General features: G+C 49.2%; 1 protein-coding gene across 1 annotated transcript; it reads right to left on the reverse strand.

The window, feature by feature from the left end:
• Positions 1–1,638: 1,638 nt before the first annotated feature.
• Positions 1,639–15,779, reverse strand: LOC113904722 (2-acylglycerol O-acyltransferase 2-like). The gene is made up of 6 exons (XM_027561823.1): positions 15,630–15,779; positions 10,266–10,444; positions 5,370–5,574; positions 4,886–5,060; positions 4,082–4,281; positions 1,639–2,661 (listed from the first exon to the last, which is right to left on the reverse strand). The coding sequence occupies exons 1-6, from the start codon at positions 15,718–15,720 to the stop codon at positions 2,507–2,509; spliced, it is 1,005 nt and encodes a 334-aa protein (XP_027417624.1). The 5' UTR covers positions 15,721–15,779; the 3' UTR covers positions 1,639–2,506.

Genomic DNA, 15,779 nt, shown 5'->3' on the forward strand with positions numbered 1-15,779 from the left:
CCACTAGGGAGAGCTTGGGAATGATTCCCCACTGTAGGCTTTGAAAATGTCCCCACTGGAGCAGGTCTGCTGCCTCCTCCTGAGTGAACTGAGCGGGAACCCCTAGGTGCTTCCAGCTCTCTGGTGACTAACTTGACCACTCATCAGTCATGGATCTTTCACACCAAGCTTCTCTACAAGAGGGATAACTAACTTTGATTCGGCAGTGGATTGAGAGAGCAGGGTTTTAGCTTGAGGGTGGTGGGTGTGCAGGGCTCAACCAAGGAGGTGACCTTTGGATGATCAAATTGAGGAGACAGAGCATCCTGGGAAAGAGATCAGCAGGTCCCAAGACACAGCAGGTGAGAAAGCTGAAGGATCGAGAACCACCCAGCTATCCACAGAGATGTGGACTTCATAAATCCTTACTGCCTTCAGCCACTAAGGTCTGAAGTGGTTCAATACTAGCAATAGAAAACTGCAGTGGGCAGGTACTTCTCTCCTGGAAAATCTAGCCCTTCCTTAATGGCCCTGCTTACCTGCCACTTCCTCCCTCTTCCCTTGATGGAAACCATCAGTTCCCCTCTCAACCGCACTGCACTTGATTCCCCCCTCTTTTGGGACCCTATTGCTCCCACCTCCTAGGGTCAGAACAGGCCATCAAGAGATGCTGAGTACATTTATGGCCTGCCTGCTAATTACTCTTACTCCCTAGCACTCCTCACAGGATGGGGAATGGTTAACCATCTCATAATATTATCTATTCCACTCACAAACCCAAGTTAGGTACTGTAATCCTTATTTCTCTGATAACAAACCTGAGGTTGAAAGGGGATGGGTCTTGCCCAGGGTTCAGTTCAGTTCAGTTGCTCAGTCATGTCCGACTCTCTGTGACCCCATGAAACGCAGCACACCAGGCCTCACTGTCCATCACCAACTCCTGGAGTTCACTCAGACTCACATCCATCAAGTCAGTGAGGCCATCCAGCCATCTCATCCTCTGTTGTCCCCTTCTCCTCCTGCCCCAAATCCCTCCCAGCAATCAGGGTCTTTTCCAATGAGTCAACTCTTCACATGAGGTGGCCAAAGTACTGGAGTTTCAGATTTATCATCATTCCTTCCAAAGAAATCCCAGGGCTGATCTCCTTCAGAATGGACTGTTCGGATCTCCTTGCAGTCCAAGGGACTCTCAAGAGTCTTCTCCAACACCACAGTTCAAAAGCATCAATTTCACCTAAATTTACATCCACAGAATTTCTCCCTACTCCCCCCACCCCCAATACCCCATTTGTACTTATTGCTGTGATTAGCTTCTAGAGGGAAAAGAACCTGCTTTCCCACTCCAGATGTGGGCGTTCATAGTACTGGTCCTACCCTACCATCCTGTCCAATCATTCATGACACATATCCCAGAGCCAGTGACCCAGAATTTTCCTTATCAGAAGCTTGTCCCCTACCGCCCTGCTTGCAGACACTGACCATTCACTCCTCATGTTCCTTCTCTGGCTGGTCTGCCCTGTGTCTGCACATAGCCTCCCCCTTGTCTCCCACAGAACAGGGGAGAGGTGGTAAGTTGGAGCTGACTGGTCAGGGAGGAAGGAGTAACATGCCATTCTCTGGCCCATCGGATCCACCATCTGGGAAGAGGACACAGAGCAGAAGGGCTGCAGGGCCAGGCTGGGACACAATGTGAGGCTCCCAGTTGGGGAGAAGAGTAGAGGAAGAGAAGGCTGAACAGAATTCTTTCATTGATGAATTGACATTTATGGAGCTCCCTTCTGTGTCACAGTCAGGGCTGAAGTTACAAAGGAGGAACAGTGGCTGACTCACGGAGCTCTCAGCCAATGTGACATCACAGCTGAGGTCAGAGGTCATCTTAGTCCCTGGGGGAAACTGAGACTCAGAGGGAAGGTGAAGAGGTCTGCCGCGGTCATTCAGCTAGTGATAGAGCTACAGTCTCCTTCCCCACTTTCTGGCCCCTCTGGCTGCCACTCTGGGGCTCGGAGGACTCAGAAACTCGAAGGTGCCAGAATAATTCAGGAGGTTGTGGCCTCACCCTCCTCTTCACCTCAGGGAGGGAGGAGCTGGGATAGGCAGAATGAAGGATGGGAGAGCTTGTAGCAGCTGGGGGCTGCTTCTGTGCTGTCATTCAAGGCAGAGGAAGAGAAACCTGCTAACTGGAGCTGTTCTTGTCCTGCCCATTGAGTGACAGGACCACAGAGGACAGAGACACCACACATCATTCTCTCCCATTTCTCAGGTGGGCAGAATGAAGGAAAGGGCCCACTACAGAGGAATCAGTGCAGGAGAGCAAATCACCTATGCCAGAGTCTGGTCTCCTCTGCCAAGGAGCCAGCTGTGACCCAAGGCCTGGCATAGGGTGGAGATGCAGGAGTCAGTCTCCAGAAGGCTCTGGAGATGTGTTCAACAGACACCTCCATGAAGCCTTCTGGGATCACAGAACCTTCCTCCATCCTCCCTAATGCCAGCACTGCCCTTTGGAGGAGCCCCTCCTCTGGGGAGGCACTCAGCAGATCTCCAAGTGTTGGTCTCTGGGGACGTTGTACTTGAGCTTGTGGGCTTCGAAGAGGTTTTCCAGCTCCTTCATGTAGCGCTGATGCAGCCTGTCCACCTCCTCCTGGGATGGATGTGGTGTCTTCTGCACTTCGATGGGCTTCCCCACTGCAAGACATAGAAGCGAGTGGTGGCTCAGAGCCAGAACCACTGAAGGCACAGGGACCCTCGGGGTTCCCACCACAATGGTCATCTGAGCAGGTAAGCACTCTTTCTCCTTCCCTTTCAATTCTATTTTGGGTCATAGATTCTGAGACGTTAGGGCAACTCCAAGATTCTGACATATTAACAATATCACCAGCTGGTGTTTTAATTATTATCTCTTATGTCATCCTAACAATCCTAAGAAGATAGAACCTGCTATTATTCCTATTTGACAGCTGAGGCACTGAGACTCAGGGAGGTTGAGTAAATTGGTCAGGGTCACTTAGGAAGAATCAGTGACTGGTTGTAAGCCCTGAGGATGTACTCTTAGCCTCATGGACACGTGGATCTGGGAGTCTCAGATGCCATGAGTGGAAGTGTCTGTATGTCTGGGAGGAGGTGGCCCACAGCCCAAGTGCCTTCTACCTCCTCTCCTTCCACGATGTCCTTCAGTGCCCCCTATTCTAGGGAGGACATGGGAGGATCTGTCAACCTCCTTCCTCAAGTTCTGCCTGGCTCAGAAAGCAGCTGTCCTGTCTTCCTCTCTTGAGAATGGTTCTGGAGGCATCAGTTGTGAATTATATTCAAGAAAATATTACCAGATAACCCAGGGAAAGTCATGGTGTAGAGGGTTGGCCAAGTCTGTATTCAGCTAAGAAATGACTGGGTGAGTGGAGATGAAAAGACCTCACTCTACAAGCTTTGCCATTGAAACCTAGTTGGAATCCAAGACAAAAGCAAATGAGACAATCAAATAGCTGCAAAGATGGTGCTAAATCCAGCACTAAGGCCCATGCCGATTGTTTACAGGGAAATCCCTCAGGCTCTCCTTCACAGCCTGCTGATTGCTACTTTACACACAATACTATCAGACCTGGAATGCCCTTCCCTTGTATCCACTTCTCCAATAAGCCTTACAAGATCCTCCTGTCAGAATTAAACCCTCCTCTCTGGCATCATAAAAAATCAAATCGACCCTGATCAAACCTCAACTTTGTATCAAGGACAGGGTGATCTTTTGGAAGTGATTTACCTTCTCTGAGTCTCAGTTTGCCTTTAGTAAAATGGTGATGATAATCACTGCCTACAAGGTTGTTGGGAAAACTAAGCTGCTGCATGTAAGCAGTCAGTGCAGTACCTGATACACAGCAGGTGCCCAGTAATCAGTAGTGGTGACCATATTTTTTTTTTTGTCTTGGTTAGATTTCCTATCCCAAATTTTCTGTCATCAGGATTATCTGCCTGTGTGTCTGTTTCACACTCTGGAACGTGAACTCCATGAAATTCAATGATGTCTTCGGCTCATGTCTATTCCCCTTTGCAACATGAGCTTTAGCCCCTTACTGTGTAGCCCTTTCCTCTCCCAGCCCGAGTCTAGGCTCACCCACGGTGGTGATGGGCCGGCGGTAGGGCATAAGACCAAAGCTGTACTGGAAGACTCCACGGCCATAGAAGAGTGGGATGGAGACTCTTACAGTCTTCTGAAGTCGGTGCTGGAACCAGCGCACCCAGGAGCCAGGGGAGTTCTCAACCTGCTTGAATATGTCATTCTCCCCAAAGGAGAAGATAGGTACCAGAGCTGCCCTAGAGGAGACAGGAGAAAGTGAGTGTGGAGGGGCAAGAAGGCACAAGCTGGTCACCTAGCCTCCTGCAGGGACCTAGTGAGCAGGAACTGGAGCAGAGGACAGAGCCCTGGGGCAAAAGTAGGAGGCCTTGGCTGTTCTCCAGACCTGCCACAGCCTTGCTCTGTGATTTTAGGCAGGTCATGGCTCCTCTCTGGACCATGGGTTTCCAGTCACACCATGACAGGAGAAAGAATGCTTCAGAGAGCCATTCCAGGTATAAAACATGCAAACTTTCTGGAAAAATTTCTTCTTCCCCAGTTAGCTTGTATTCTTCACAGATACTTCAAGGTAAGAGAACAGCTCTAAGCTGTGCCCCAAACAACATTCTCCCAAATGCCCTAGACTCAGATGTAATGCAAGTTTTCAGTAATATGACCCTTGACCCTATTCCCTTTAATCACCAAATCTCCCTTCTAGAATCTTCTCTGGCTATTTGGGAATGAGACAGTACATCGATCACCAACACAGAATCTTCACTGTCAATGGATTCATCTGTGCTGTCTTCCCACCAAAACACAATCCTTGCCAATCTCCAGTTGAACCCAGAGCCCTCTTCCCAATACCCATGCATCAGGGCAAGCCTGATGAAGCCCTTGCGGTTCCGCAGCACCAGCTTGTAGCCTCCAGGCCTGGCATCCAGTGCCTCCTGGACGCCCCCAACAATGATGGCCATGAGGTTGCCACCTCCTTCCCTGCTCAGAATGTGAGCAGCACTCTCCTTGTCTACTGGGACCAGCCCTGGGGAGAGAGAAAGGTGGTTAGGTATGGGGTGAAGGGGCAGGGACCATGTGCAGAGATGTGGGCTGGGCTCCACTCCAATTCCCAACTGTGAATTCCCTGAGGACTGGGACTGAGCCCTTCAGGTCTTCCCAACTGAGTGGATCACCGAGCACAGAGTTGTGGGAAGTGCTTCCTTGAATCTAGCTTCCTTCTCCACTACACATTCACTTGGAAGAAGTACAGAACTGTTGACAGCCCTCTGTAAAATCCCTCCTCCATGCCTGCAGCCCTCACCCAACTGGGTTACCCAGGGTTGGGAAAACTCACCCCCTGACATGATGTAATCCCTGAAGAAAGGAGTCCAGAACCACAAGTTCAGCATCATCAGATGTGGGCGGATGCCAGGGAACAGTGAGGAAAACCCGGTGCTCTCTGTGCACAGGTTGGTAAAAGCTCCGGTGGCCAGAACCCCGTGGGGGTGGAAGCCAGCAAGGTAGTTCCGGGAGGGGTCCAGGTAGGCAGTCTTGACCAGCTGCAGGGACAGCACCCTGCTGAATCAGAACTGTACCTCATACCCTCCCCCATTCTGCCAGCACCAGTGTGATCTTGGGTAACTTGCTCCCCCGCTCTGAGCCTCCAGTTCTTAGGAGGATGGAGATATGCATGTGAATGCACCCAGGGAGATCCTCTTGCCATCCAAGTCTCAGACTTGCTGTGAGCTTCAGACAAATTGTCTCCCTCTCCAGCTTTCAATGTATTAAATGTGGACATTTGACCCTGCCCTGCCTACGTTCTGCTGAGAATCTCAGGTCTGTGAGTTCCCTGGAATTACCAAGACTACAGGACAGGATAATCATAATTGTCATAGTTCATATACCATCAAGGGCCACACACAAGGCTGCCACTCAAACAGCCCTGTTCTAACAATATTCCCTATGAGAAAACTCAGCACTTAGGACCTGGGAGTGAGAATTCGCTAGCTATATCAGGGTGGTTGAAAGAGTTTGCAGACCTGGAGGTTGGCCTTAGTCCTGTTTACCCCTCTGTACAATTCAAGTGTCTCCCTGATGGCTCTCTGTTCCCCCTATGTCAGACCTTCATTACCATCTATCCACCTCTTCCCCTGGCTATTGGCAGCTCTCCCCAGGTCTGGTTGGTCCTGCGGCACAGAGGGTGCACCAGAAACCACCAGACATTGTAGAAGGAGTGGGAGAGGAGAGCTGTGCATCACCAGCAGCTTCCAGGCAAAGTGGGGTGAGGACAGAGGGGGCAGAACTGAGTTAACAGATGCTGCTCCTGGACGTCCCTGGAGGTCCAGTGGTTAAGAACCTGCTTGCCAATGCAGGGGACATGCGTTCGATTCCTGGTCCGGGAAGATTCCACATGCTGTGATGCAACTAAGCCTGTGTGCCACAACTACTGAGCTCACAAGCCACACCCACGGAAGCCCACATGCCTAGAGCCCATGCTGCACAAGAGAGAAACCCAATGAGAAAGCCACTGCAATGAGAAACTCACGCACCGCAATGAACAGTAATCCCCACTATCCGCAACTAGAGAAAGCCCACACACAGCAACAAAGACTCAGCACAGCCAAAAACAAAATAATTTTAAAAACAAACTGCTGCTCCCACCAGTTACTGGACAGGCTTCAATGTGCAAAGATAACTGCCAGTGATTCTGTGTGTGACCAACCCCTTCCCCACTCTGCCAGGAAATGCAGGGCCCACCCTTTACAGAGCCCTGGGCTCTGGGAGGCACAGCCTTTAGAGTCAGAGGCCCTGAGGCCCCTGACCCAAGCCCTAAGCCCCTGGCAAGACTACCCAGACCTTGTAATTTGCGCTTCGAGGCGCGGGCAGTCCATTCCACTCAGGTTCAGCTTTGGCACCGTGAAAGATCATCTAGTTAACAAGCTGAAATTTTCAGCATTGGCCCTGAGGATTCTTGTTACCTTCAGGCCCCAGAGGCCTGGCCGCCCATCTCAGAGCAGGGACCCAAGAGATGGCATTGGAGGTGGACCCAAGGGACAGCACTGGAGTCTGAGCCTGTCTGCCCTACCGCAACTGAGCAGTCCCAGTTTGTCCTGTCCTTGACCTGGACTTGATCTCTGCAAACTCCCTCCCCCACTCTGCCCTCTGGCTCCCCTTGACCGTTTGCAGAAAGTCTGAGGGGACCTTAGGTGGAGTTACCATTGCTTCACAGATAAAGGCAAATTTCTTTCACTCAAGCAGTGGGAATTTATTGAATGTGAAATTAAGGACAAGCAGAGATATTTCTGGTTATTCTCACCTGGAAAGGTGTTTCCTTAGGAACCCATCTCAGTATGTTTCTTTAAAAACATACCTGACTCCCCATACTGAAGTACTTTATGAATTCTCTTTCTCAGCTAGTGGGAAAATCATTTTGTTACAACCCCCTTAAAGGCAATGAAGCAATATCTATCACTATTAAAATGGAAAAATGTAACTGACCTTTTAAGCCAGCAATTCCACTGCCAAGGAATTTAGCTACAGAATTTCTCACACTTGTGCAAAACAGCATCTGAACAAGATTATTAACTGAAGTTTGTTTGTTTTTTCCCCTTTGGTAATACCAAAACTTGGCATCCAGTCAAATGTCCATCAACAGAGCCTATTTAGACAAATTATGAAATACTTTCTTGTGGGCCACTGTATAGCCATAGGGACATGCAATGCAACTCTTCCTGTCCTGATAGGGGAAGATGGCCACGATCACTCATCAGGTGGAAAAGCAAAGGGCAAGACCATGTATGCAGAATGTCACCAGCTGGGACAGGGGGAACAGCAGATGGAGACAGGTCCTCCTGGGGGAATATGCCTGATTCTCCACCACTAGCTCTTCAGGAAGCCCAAATGTTGCACTTAGAAAGATCCAACGCTCAGAAATATAATAGTTTCCCAACTTTGCTTGAAATTCCCCCAATAGACCCTAGCTCATAAAATCAGTAAGAGGTGACGGCAGCTCAGAAACAGAGGCTCATTTGACACAGAGTACAGAGGCTTATGAATGGGTGGGAGCTCCAGTCGAGGGTGGACTCCTTGCCTGGGACCCCCTACTTCCTAGCCATCGTAAGATCCCTTCCAGCCCTGTGCTGTAGAAGTGTGTGGAAGAATTGGAGGGTCTCCTGAGAAGTGCAGGGGTCCAGAATCTGGGGCCGTAGCCTCACCCCTGCAGGCTCCAGGCCTGGACAAGCAAGTCAAAGTGCTCATCATCCCGCCCTCTGCTGGCCACTAGGTGGTATTGCCCGCCTTCTGTAGGCAGTAATGCCAAAGGCCTGTTGTAGGCAAGAGTCTGCCCACTGTGCAGGTAGAATTTCTGCAAGTGTCCAGTGTCCCACCACTGTCAGTAGTGTCAGGGTTTAGAAATCCTCTCTGGGGCAGAAGCAGGAGAATAGTGGATAAGACAGGCACAGAATCATTTTCTGCAACTGGCAGAAACTCCAGGTGCAAAGGAGGCCCTTTGGAGGCCCCAGGATGGCAGGAAGACAGCCCACCGGAGAGCTTTCAGTTGAAGACTTCATTTCTGTGGAATAGCCTGCACTGGGCTCCCTTACATGTGCGTGCTAAGTCGCTTCCGTCGTGTCTGACTGTTTGAGACCCCGTGGACTGGAGCCCACCAAGCTCCTCTGTACATGGGATTCTTCAGGCAAAAATACTAAAGTGAGCTGCCATGCCCTCCTACAGGCATCTTTCCAACTCAAGGATTGAACCCATGTCTTTTGCATTTCCTGCATTGGCAGTCAGGTTCTTTACCACTAGCGCCACCTGGGAAGCCCACTGGTCTCCCTTATCTTATCCCTAAAAACCTCTCCAACTTCATCCCCAGTGTACCTTCTGCTTTAGCCACACTAATGCTCAGAAACCATGCCTTGGTCAGCTTCTGGGCCTGCACTTGCGCTGTGCCCTTCGCAGGCCACCTTTCCTTCCCTGCTGGACTTGGGATTCAGCTCACAGTGTGGAGTGAGACCACAGGGACAGGATCCACAAAAAGAGCCAGAAAGCTCTACTTGAGGCCAGAAACTGCTTATGGCTTTTCCTTGGCTTGGTGGCTGAAGTCACAACACTTCCCCACGGAAACTCTGGCTTTTCTGGCACAGAAGAGTAATCCCTGGTCTGGGAAGAAGACAGAGAGAGATGGGAATTCATAATCTCAAAGTTGAGAGGTTCTGGGGTGAGGATGAGGGACTCTGCCTGCGGCAGGCCCATGGTTCCTCTAAGGCCCCAGCAAACCCTACTAGCTTCTGCTGACAAGGTCCCGGGAGGGCACCTTGCCGAGGAAGCAGATATGGGGTCTGGGAAGACCACCCCCCAACCTGGTCCCTTCAGGTCAGCTCAGCACTGTCCACTCACTCTCCTGTTTCCAGAGGAGGCCCACCTGTCCCTACTGGCACCTCTCTGTGTCCCTATAGCCTTCCCCATTCTATCTGGTCAATAAATCATCCTCGCCCAGTTGCTTACATCTAAGACTTTAGTCTGTCTGGGATTCAGGAAAGGAGTCAAAGGTCAGTTCACTCAAATCAAGGATCCTGTTCCACTCAGGCCTGAACTTTGGGTCCAGGGTCAAGTGTCCAAATGGCCATCAAGTGCCCTGAGTCAGAAAGTCAGAGATTCAGAAGAACTCAGGTGTCAGGGATTGGTGTGATCACTGGATACATTTGTAAATGTATCCAGGATACATTCAGAATGCAACAAGTCCTTGTCCAAGTATGCATAATGTACCAGAGTGAGAGGCAGGTTAGAGAACTTAGAACAAGTTCCTTGTCCTCTCCCCGGTCCCTCTAAACTGACAATGGACAAACTTTAAACCAGTAGAAGAACTTTGTATGTGATCTTGATCACATCCTGTCCCTTTCTAGGGGTGAGTCTCCTCATCTTATGAAGTGTGGAGCTAGATGATCTCTTAGAACCTTATTACCTGCACCCCTAAGCATGGCTGCTGAGGGCTTAACATCTGTAAGATACCTAACGTGTGCCACAATATATGGCTCACAGAGCTCCTTCAAATTCTGTTCATTCATCCATCTTCACAGTGGCCCTACATCCTGGCCAGACAGAAGCTGACTCCTTCGCGGGCCACAGAGTGGTGGAAGCCCAGCTCCTGCCTCCCAGCCCAGTATTTTGTCCACTGCACAGAGGACCACACTTGCCATGGACATGTCCGGCACTACAGTCCTGACCACATCCCAGCCACCCCATTACTCACCGAGATGGGGAAATAGTCCTTCATGTACCTCCATATGACGCAGCGCCTGAAGGCCTCAATGCGCCTGCCCCCCTGCCACGGCTTGGATAGATCCAGGTACCACCAGACTGCATATAGGACACTGAAGATCCAGAATCTTGTGAACAGGAGGCCTATGAAGACAGCAATGCAGATCTGGGCTGGGAAGGGAAGCATGAAGATGAGTGGTCAGAGGAATGAAGGAACAAGCTCTCCGCCTACAACTAACAGCACTGTCCTGTCCAGCCCTCACCGAGGAGGAAGGCATGAGACTCTCTAGACTTCAAGGAGGAAAGAATGCAGCCTGTCCAGTGTCACACTGGGAGCCTGGATTTGAAGCCAGGTAAAATCTTATGGATGGAGGAGCCTGGAAGGCTGCAGTCCATGGGGTCACTGAGGGTCGGATACAACTGAGCATCTTCACTTTTCACTTTTCACTTGCATGCATTGGAGAAGGAAATAGCAACCCACTCCAGTGTTCTTGCCTGGAGAATCCCAGGGACGGGGGAGCCTCGTGGGCTGCCGTCTGTGGGGTCACACACAGTTGACATGACTGAAGTGACTTAGCAGCAGTTAGCAGACCCAACTCCACACTAAGTTTTCCCCACTGTACCAGGCTGCTTACTCGTTCCAGTTTTGCCCCTCTACCCCCATCTCTGTCCAGTTAAGTAGTCTGTATTCACTGGGTGCTCAATAAATGCCTGGGAGAGAAGTGACTAGATTAATACTTTCTAGTGTACACCCTTCAGGACCCCAAAGAAAAAGGAGACATGCTTTCTGCCCAGCCCTCTCTCTGCACACTCTCTGCCCATCTGTCTGTTTATAAATCCGGCCAGATCCCCCTTCTAATTAAAGTCCTTCCATGACTTTCTCATAACTTTAAAAACAGCCCATGTAGCTCAGCCTGGCATTCAGATTCTGCATAGCTGGCTGATCCCCATCTTGCTCCAGCCTCATTCACCCATATGGACCCTATACTCTGGCCACATGAAATTGTTCAGTGTATTTACATGAGAGATGGAGTTCCTTCAGTCTCTTAGCTTTTGATCATGCTGTTTCCTCTGAGCACCGTGCGCTTTGCTGCTGAAGGAGAGAGGAAGGAAGGGGCCAACCCGTGGCTGGCCCATGGGTCAGGGATGCAGCATGGCTATAACCTGGTCAAGTGAGGAAATAACTTCTTAACTACAATTCCCAGTCCCTTGCTGCAGGCTAACCCTGGCTTCATCTCAGGGTCGGGAGGTCTGAGGGGCTGACCCTAACCGGATGCCAATGGAGCATCATTCTCAGAGAATATTTCTCCTGCCCCATCCCATTCCTTCCACTCAATACCGTGCACTCACACTGTTAAAATGTCAGCCTCCAGTTGTACTGAATGTGACAGTAGAGTAGACTGGGTCTGTCATTCCTGGCTGGCTTCCAGGAAGAGGGGACTTTTGACCCAATCTGAATAGTAGTAAAATTCATAAACCAGAGAAAATAGGTTGGTGCTCACAGAACATTGAACACCTATAATGTGCATTGGTGGTTCAGTCTGAACAACAGACAAATTCCTGCCTTCACGGAGCTGACTTTCCACAGTATTGTGTTTAAGGTGCTTTGTTTTGTTTTTAAATTTCTATGATGGTAAAATATATATAACTTATACTTTGCATCTGAACCACTTTTAAGTGTACAGTTCATTCACACTGACCATCATGATTATCCATTTTCAGAACTCTTTTCATTTTCCCCAAACTGAACCCCTGTACTCATTAAACAAAAACTCCCATATCTCCCTCCCCTGCTGCTGCTGCTGCTAAGTTGCTTCAGTCGTGTCCGACTCTGTGCAACCCCATAGATGGCAACCTACCAGGATCCTCCGTCCCTGGGATTCTCCAGGCAAGAACACTGGAGTGGGTTGCCCTTTCCTTCTCCAGTGCATGAAAATGAAAAGTGAAAGTAAAGTCACTCAGTCGTACCCGACTCTTCGAGACCCCATGGACTGCGGTCCACCAGGCTCCTCCGTCCATGGGATTTACCAGGACTCTCTACCTTGGGGCAAAATCAAAGGTCTACATGGGTTGCTCCCACTTTCAGAAAACCACCTCTAGGGACTTCCAGTCTACATGGGTTGCTCCCTAGAGGTGTTTTCTGAAAGTAGGAGCAACCCACATAGACCTTTGATTTTGCCCCAAGGTAGAGTGTCCTAACTGACGTTCTTTATAATTTTCTTTCACATTAAATATTTGCACTTAAAAAAAAACAACTTAAAAATCTAAGTCAACCACCAAGCCATTCTTGTCTCCAGGCATCTGCCTCTTCCCTCCAGATCTGCAAGTATCCTTCCATCCTCCATACATGAGCATCTACCAGCGTGGACATGTTCTTTTTCATGAAAATGGTGGCATTTTATTCCTACTCTTCTACAACTTTCCCATTCAAGATTTTTATTAAAAAAATATTTAAGGCAAACAAAAAAGTGATCAACCCACAATGAGTGTAGAAGCAACCTAAATGGCCATCAGTCCACGGATGGATGAAAGGATGGAAAATGTTGCAAATAACACAATGGAATATTATTCAGTCATCAAAAGGAAGGGATTTCTGGAACACCAACAAGGATGAATCTTGAGGATGTTGTGCGAACTGAGATAGAGCCAGTCACACATATCCACACAAATCCTTTCTGATTCCTCTTTTGTGAGGTTCGTAGACCAATCGAATTAATAGAGATAGAAAAGAGAATGCTGATTGGCAGGGGCTAGGGGAGGGAGATATGGGAGTTTTTGTTTAATGAGCACAGAGGTTCAGTTTGGGGAAAATGTAAAGAGTTCTGAAAATGGATAATCATGATGGTCAATGAGAATGAACTGTACACTTAAAAGTGGTTCAGATGCAAAGTATACCTTATATATATTTTACCACCACACCTTCCAATGCAGGGGGAGTGTGAGTTCAATCTCTGGTCAGGGAGCTAAGATTCCACATGCCTCGGGCTAAAAATCCAAAAAACTTAAAACAGAAGCAATATTGTAACAAATTCAATAAAGACTTCAAATGGTCCATATTAAAAAAAAATAAATAAAACGTAAGAAAACTGCTTATAGAGAATAAAACTGAGTTGTTAACTGTGGCTCCCTGGAGGGAATTCCCTGGCAGTCCAGTGGTTAGGACTCTGTGCTTTTACTGCTGCTTTCATATAAGCCTTGCTGCTAGGGGCCAAAAAAAAAATATATATATATATATATATATATATATATATATATATATAGTGGCTCCCTAGAGGGTAGGATTTGGGGAAGTCTTTCACTTGTGGGATACACATTCTGTTTGGATGTGTTACAACAGCAAGGGCTGGTTTTTGCAACTAATGTAGCATATTAAGATTAGGAAAAACCCACTTAAGAGGCCCTTGCACTTAGAAGGAACTCCCCACCATCTTCATCACCCTTAACTCCTGTCAGCTGGCAAAACCAAACTTGGGGATCTTTTCTGTCCTTAAGGAAGGGAAACCTCTACCCTACCCTCATAACATCAAGAAAAATGTAAAACCCCACTTTACAGAGGCCCAGAGAGGGTATGCAAATTGGCTGAGCTCACGCAGCAAATTAGTCAGATGGGACAAGACATTCATCAACAAATGTTCATGGACACCAACTCTTCTAGGAGCTGGAGATTCAGCTGAGAACAAGACCAACTGTTTGAAGGGAGCTTACCTTCCTGTGTGAGTGTGTGAGCTACAGAGGAGAGGAAAAGAAACGGGAAACAAGTAACCAACTGGAAAGTATTTGTTTCTGGGCCCTGAGTCCTTGGTGACACCTCCTTGTTAAACTTTCTGGCTACTTCTTTGCCCCTCCCCCAAATGCCTGCTCTGTGTCCAGTGTGAACCAGCTGTTCACTGTAGGCCAGCATTTACTGGCCCACTGGAAGCCCTTACTTTTCCTGCCAGCCTATAAATCCTGCCTGTGGACCCATCTTTTGAGTGTCTTTGGAAGGGGTCCCTTCTCTCCACACCCACTGGAAGCCTCCCTAGATCTAGGTAAGTAATCTTTATTTTAAGAGCCAGATTGAAAATATTTTGTATTTTTTGTGACTCTATGGGGCAACTTGAAGGATATTACATAGGCCCGTAATCATTTAAATTATGTAAGAATTTAAAATGTAAAAATTATTCTTGGGCTGTACAAGTGCAAAAAAACAGTGGGCTGGATTTGACCCTTGCCACATAAACTGGGGACCCCTGATATAGCTTGCCATCAGGCACTCAGCTTCCCCTATATATACTCCCTGCCATCAGTCTATCCCCCCGTACTCCAGACACAGCAGATCCATAGGCTTCAAGCACTGGGACCTGTACTGCACAGACTGAACTGTGCTCTTCCTGTTCCTAAACATTCCTGGGGCTCCCCTTTTTCCCCAGGATAAGGGACAAGGTACAAGCTCCTGCTCCCGGCACCAGCTGGCCCAGATCTCTCTTCTCAACTGTCCTCGCTCTAGCTCCAGGCCAAGGGCTGCTGGACCTCCCTGTGCTCTTCCTGATGTTCCCAGGTCCTGGGCTGAGCTGGGGTCGATGAGGGCAGACAGACACACTGGTGTTGGCAAAGCTCCACCAAGGCCAGGTGAGCAAGATGTCCCTCATCCCCCCCACCCCCACCCCCACCCTGTGATCCTCAGGCATCAGCCTACCTGCTTTTGGGCCCCCAGGACCCTTCGTCCAGGAGCCAAGGGACTTGTCTCCTGCCCTGGGGTACCCCTCCTTTCCCTGCTCCACACCCCCTCCCACATCTCAGTCCTCTCTCAACCCTCTGCCTCCTTCCCTTTCATCCTTTGGCAGCACAGGAGCCCAGACCTACAGCCTTGCACATCTAAGGCACTCAGCTTCCCTGCTCATCTGTGTAATGGGGGTAACTAGGTGCCTGGAGAATCCCAGGGACGGGGGAGCCTGGTGGGCTGCCGTCTATGGGTCGCACAGAGTCAGACACGACTGAAGCGACTTAGCAGTAGCAGTAGCAGGGACATTTAAAATGTCCCAACAACCTTTAGAGCAGAGATACAAGTCAGTCATCAAGGATGCCAGCGGTAAGGAACTGGGTTTCTTGCTTTCCTGGGGATAAATGCTTTAGCTGCAAAATTTTGGGGAGGTTCTAAGGGAGAACATGGAGTATATACATGGTACCCGCGTGCGTGTGTGTGTGCATGCATGTTTGTGTGAGTGTGTGAAATGGCTATTGACCATTTCAGAGCCTGTACAGAGTATGTCCATATTTTAACCCCAGTCTAGTCGGGTCTGTCCACAGGCTGAACGGTGCCAGCAGATGAGATGAAGAATCCCATGGTCTCTTGTTCCCCCAGCACAGCCCATCTTACCCAGGACCGCAAAGGAGAAAATCCACTGCAGAACCACAAAGGTCTGCAATCTGCGCTCCCACGGCACGGACAAGGGTGCGAACTTCACCATGCTGTCTCCTCGGTTGATTCCACAGGTTTCTCTGAGCTCTGCTGTGGTCTGAGGCACCT

The sequence above is a fragment of the Bos indicus x Bos taurus genome, chromosome 15 (assembly GCF_003369695.1).
Source record: "Bos indicus x Bos taurus breed Angus x Brahman F1 hybrid chromosome 15, Bos_hybrid_MaternalHap_v2.0, whole genome shotgun sequence".
NCBI classification, from domain to species: domain Eukaryota; kingdom Metazoa; phylum Chordata; class Mammalia; order Artiodactyla; family Bovidae; genus Bos; species Bos indicus x Bos taurus.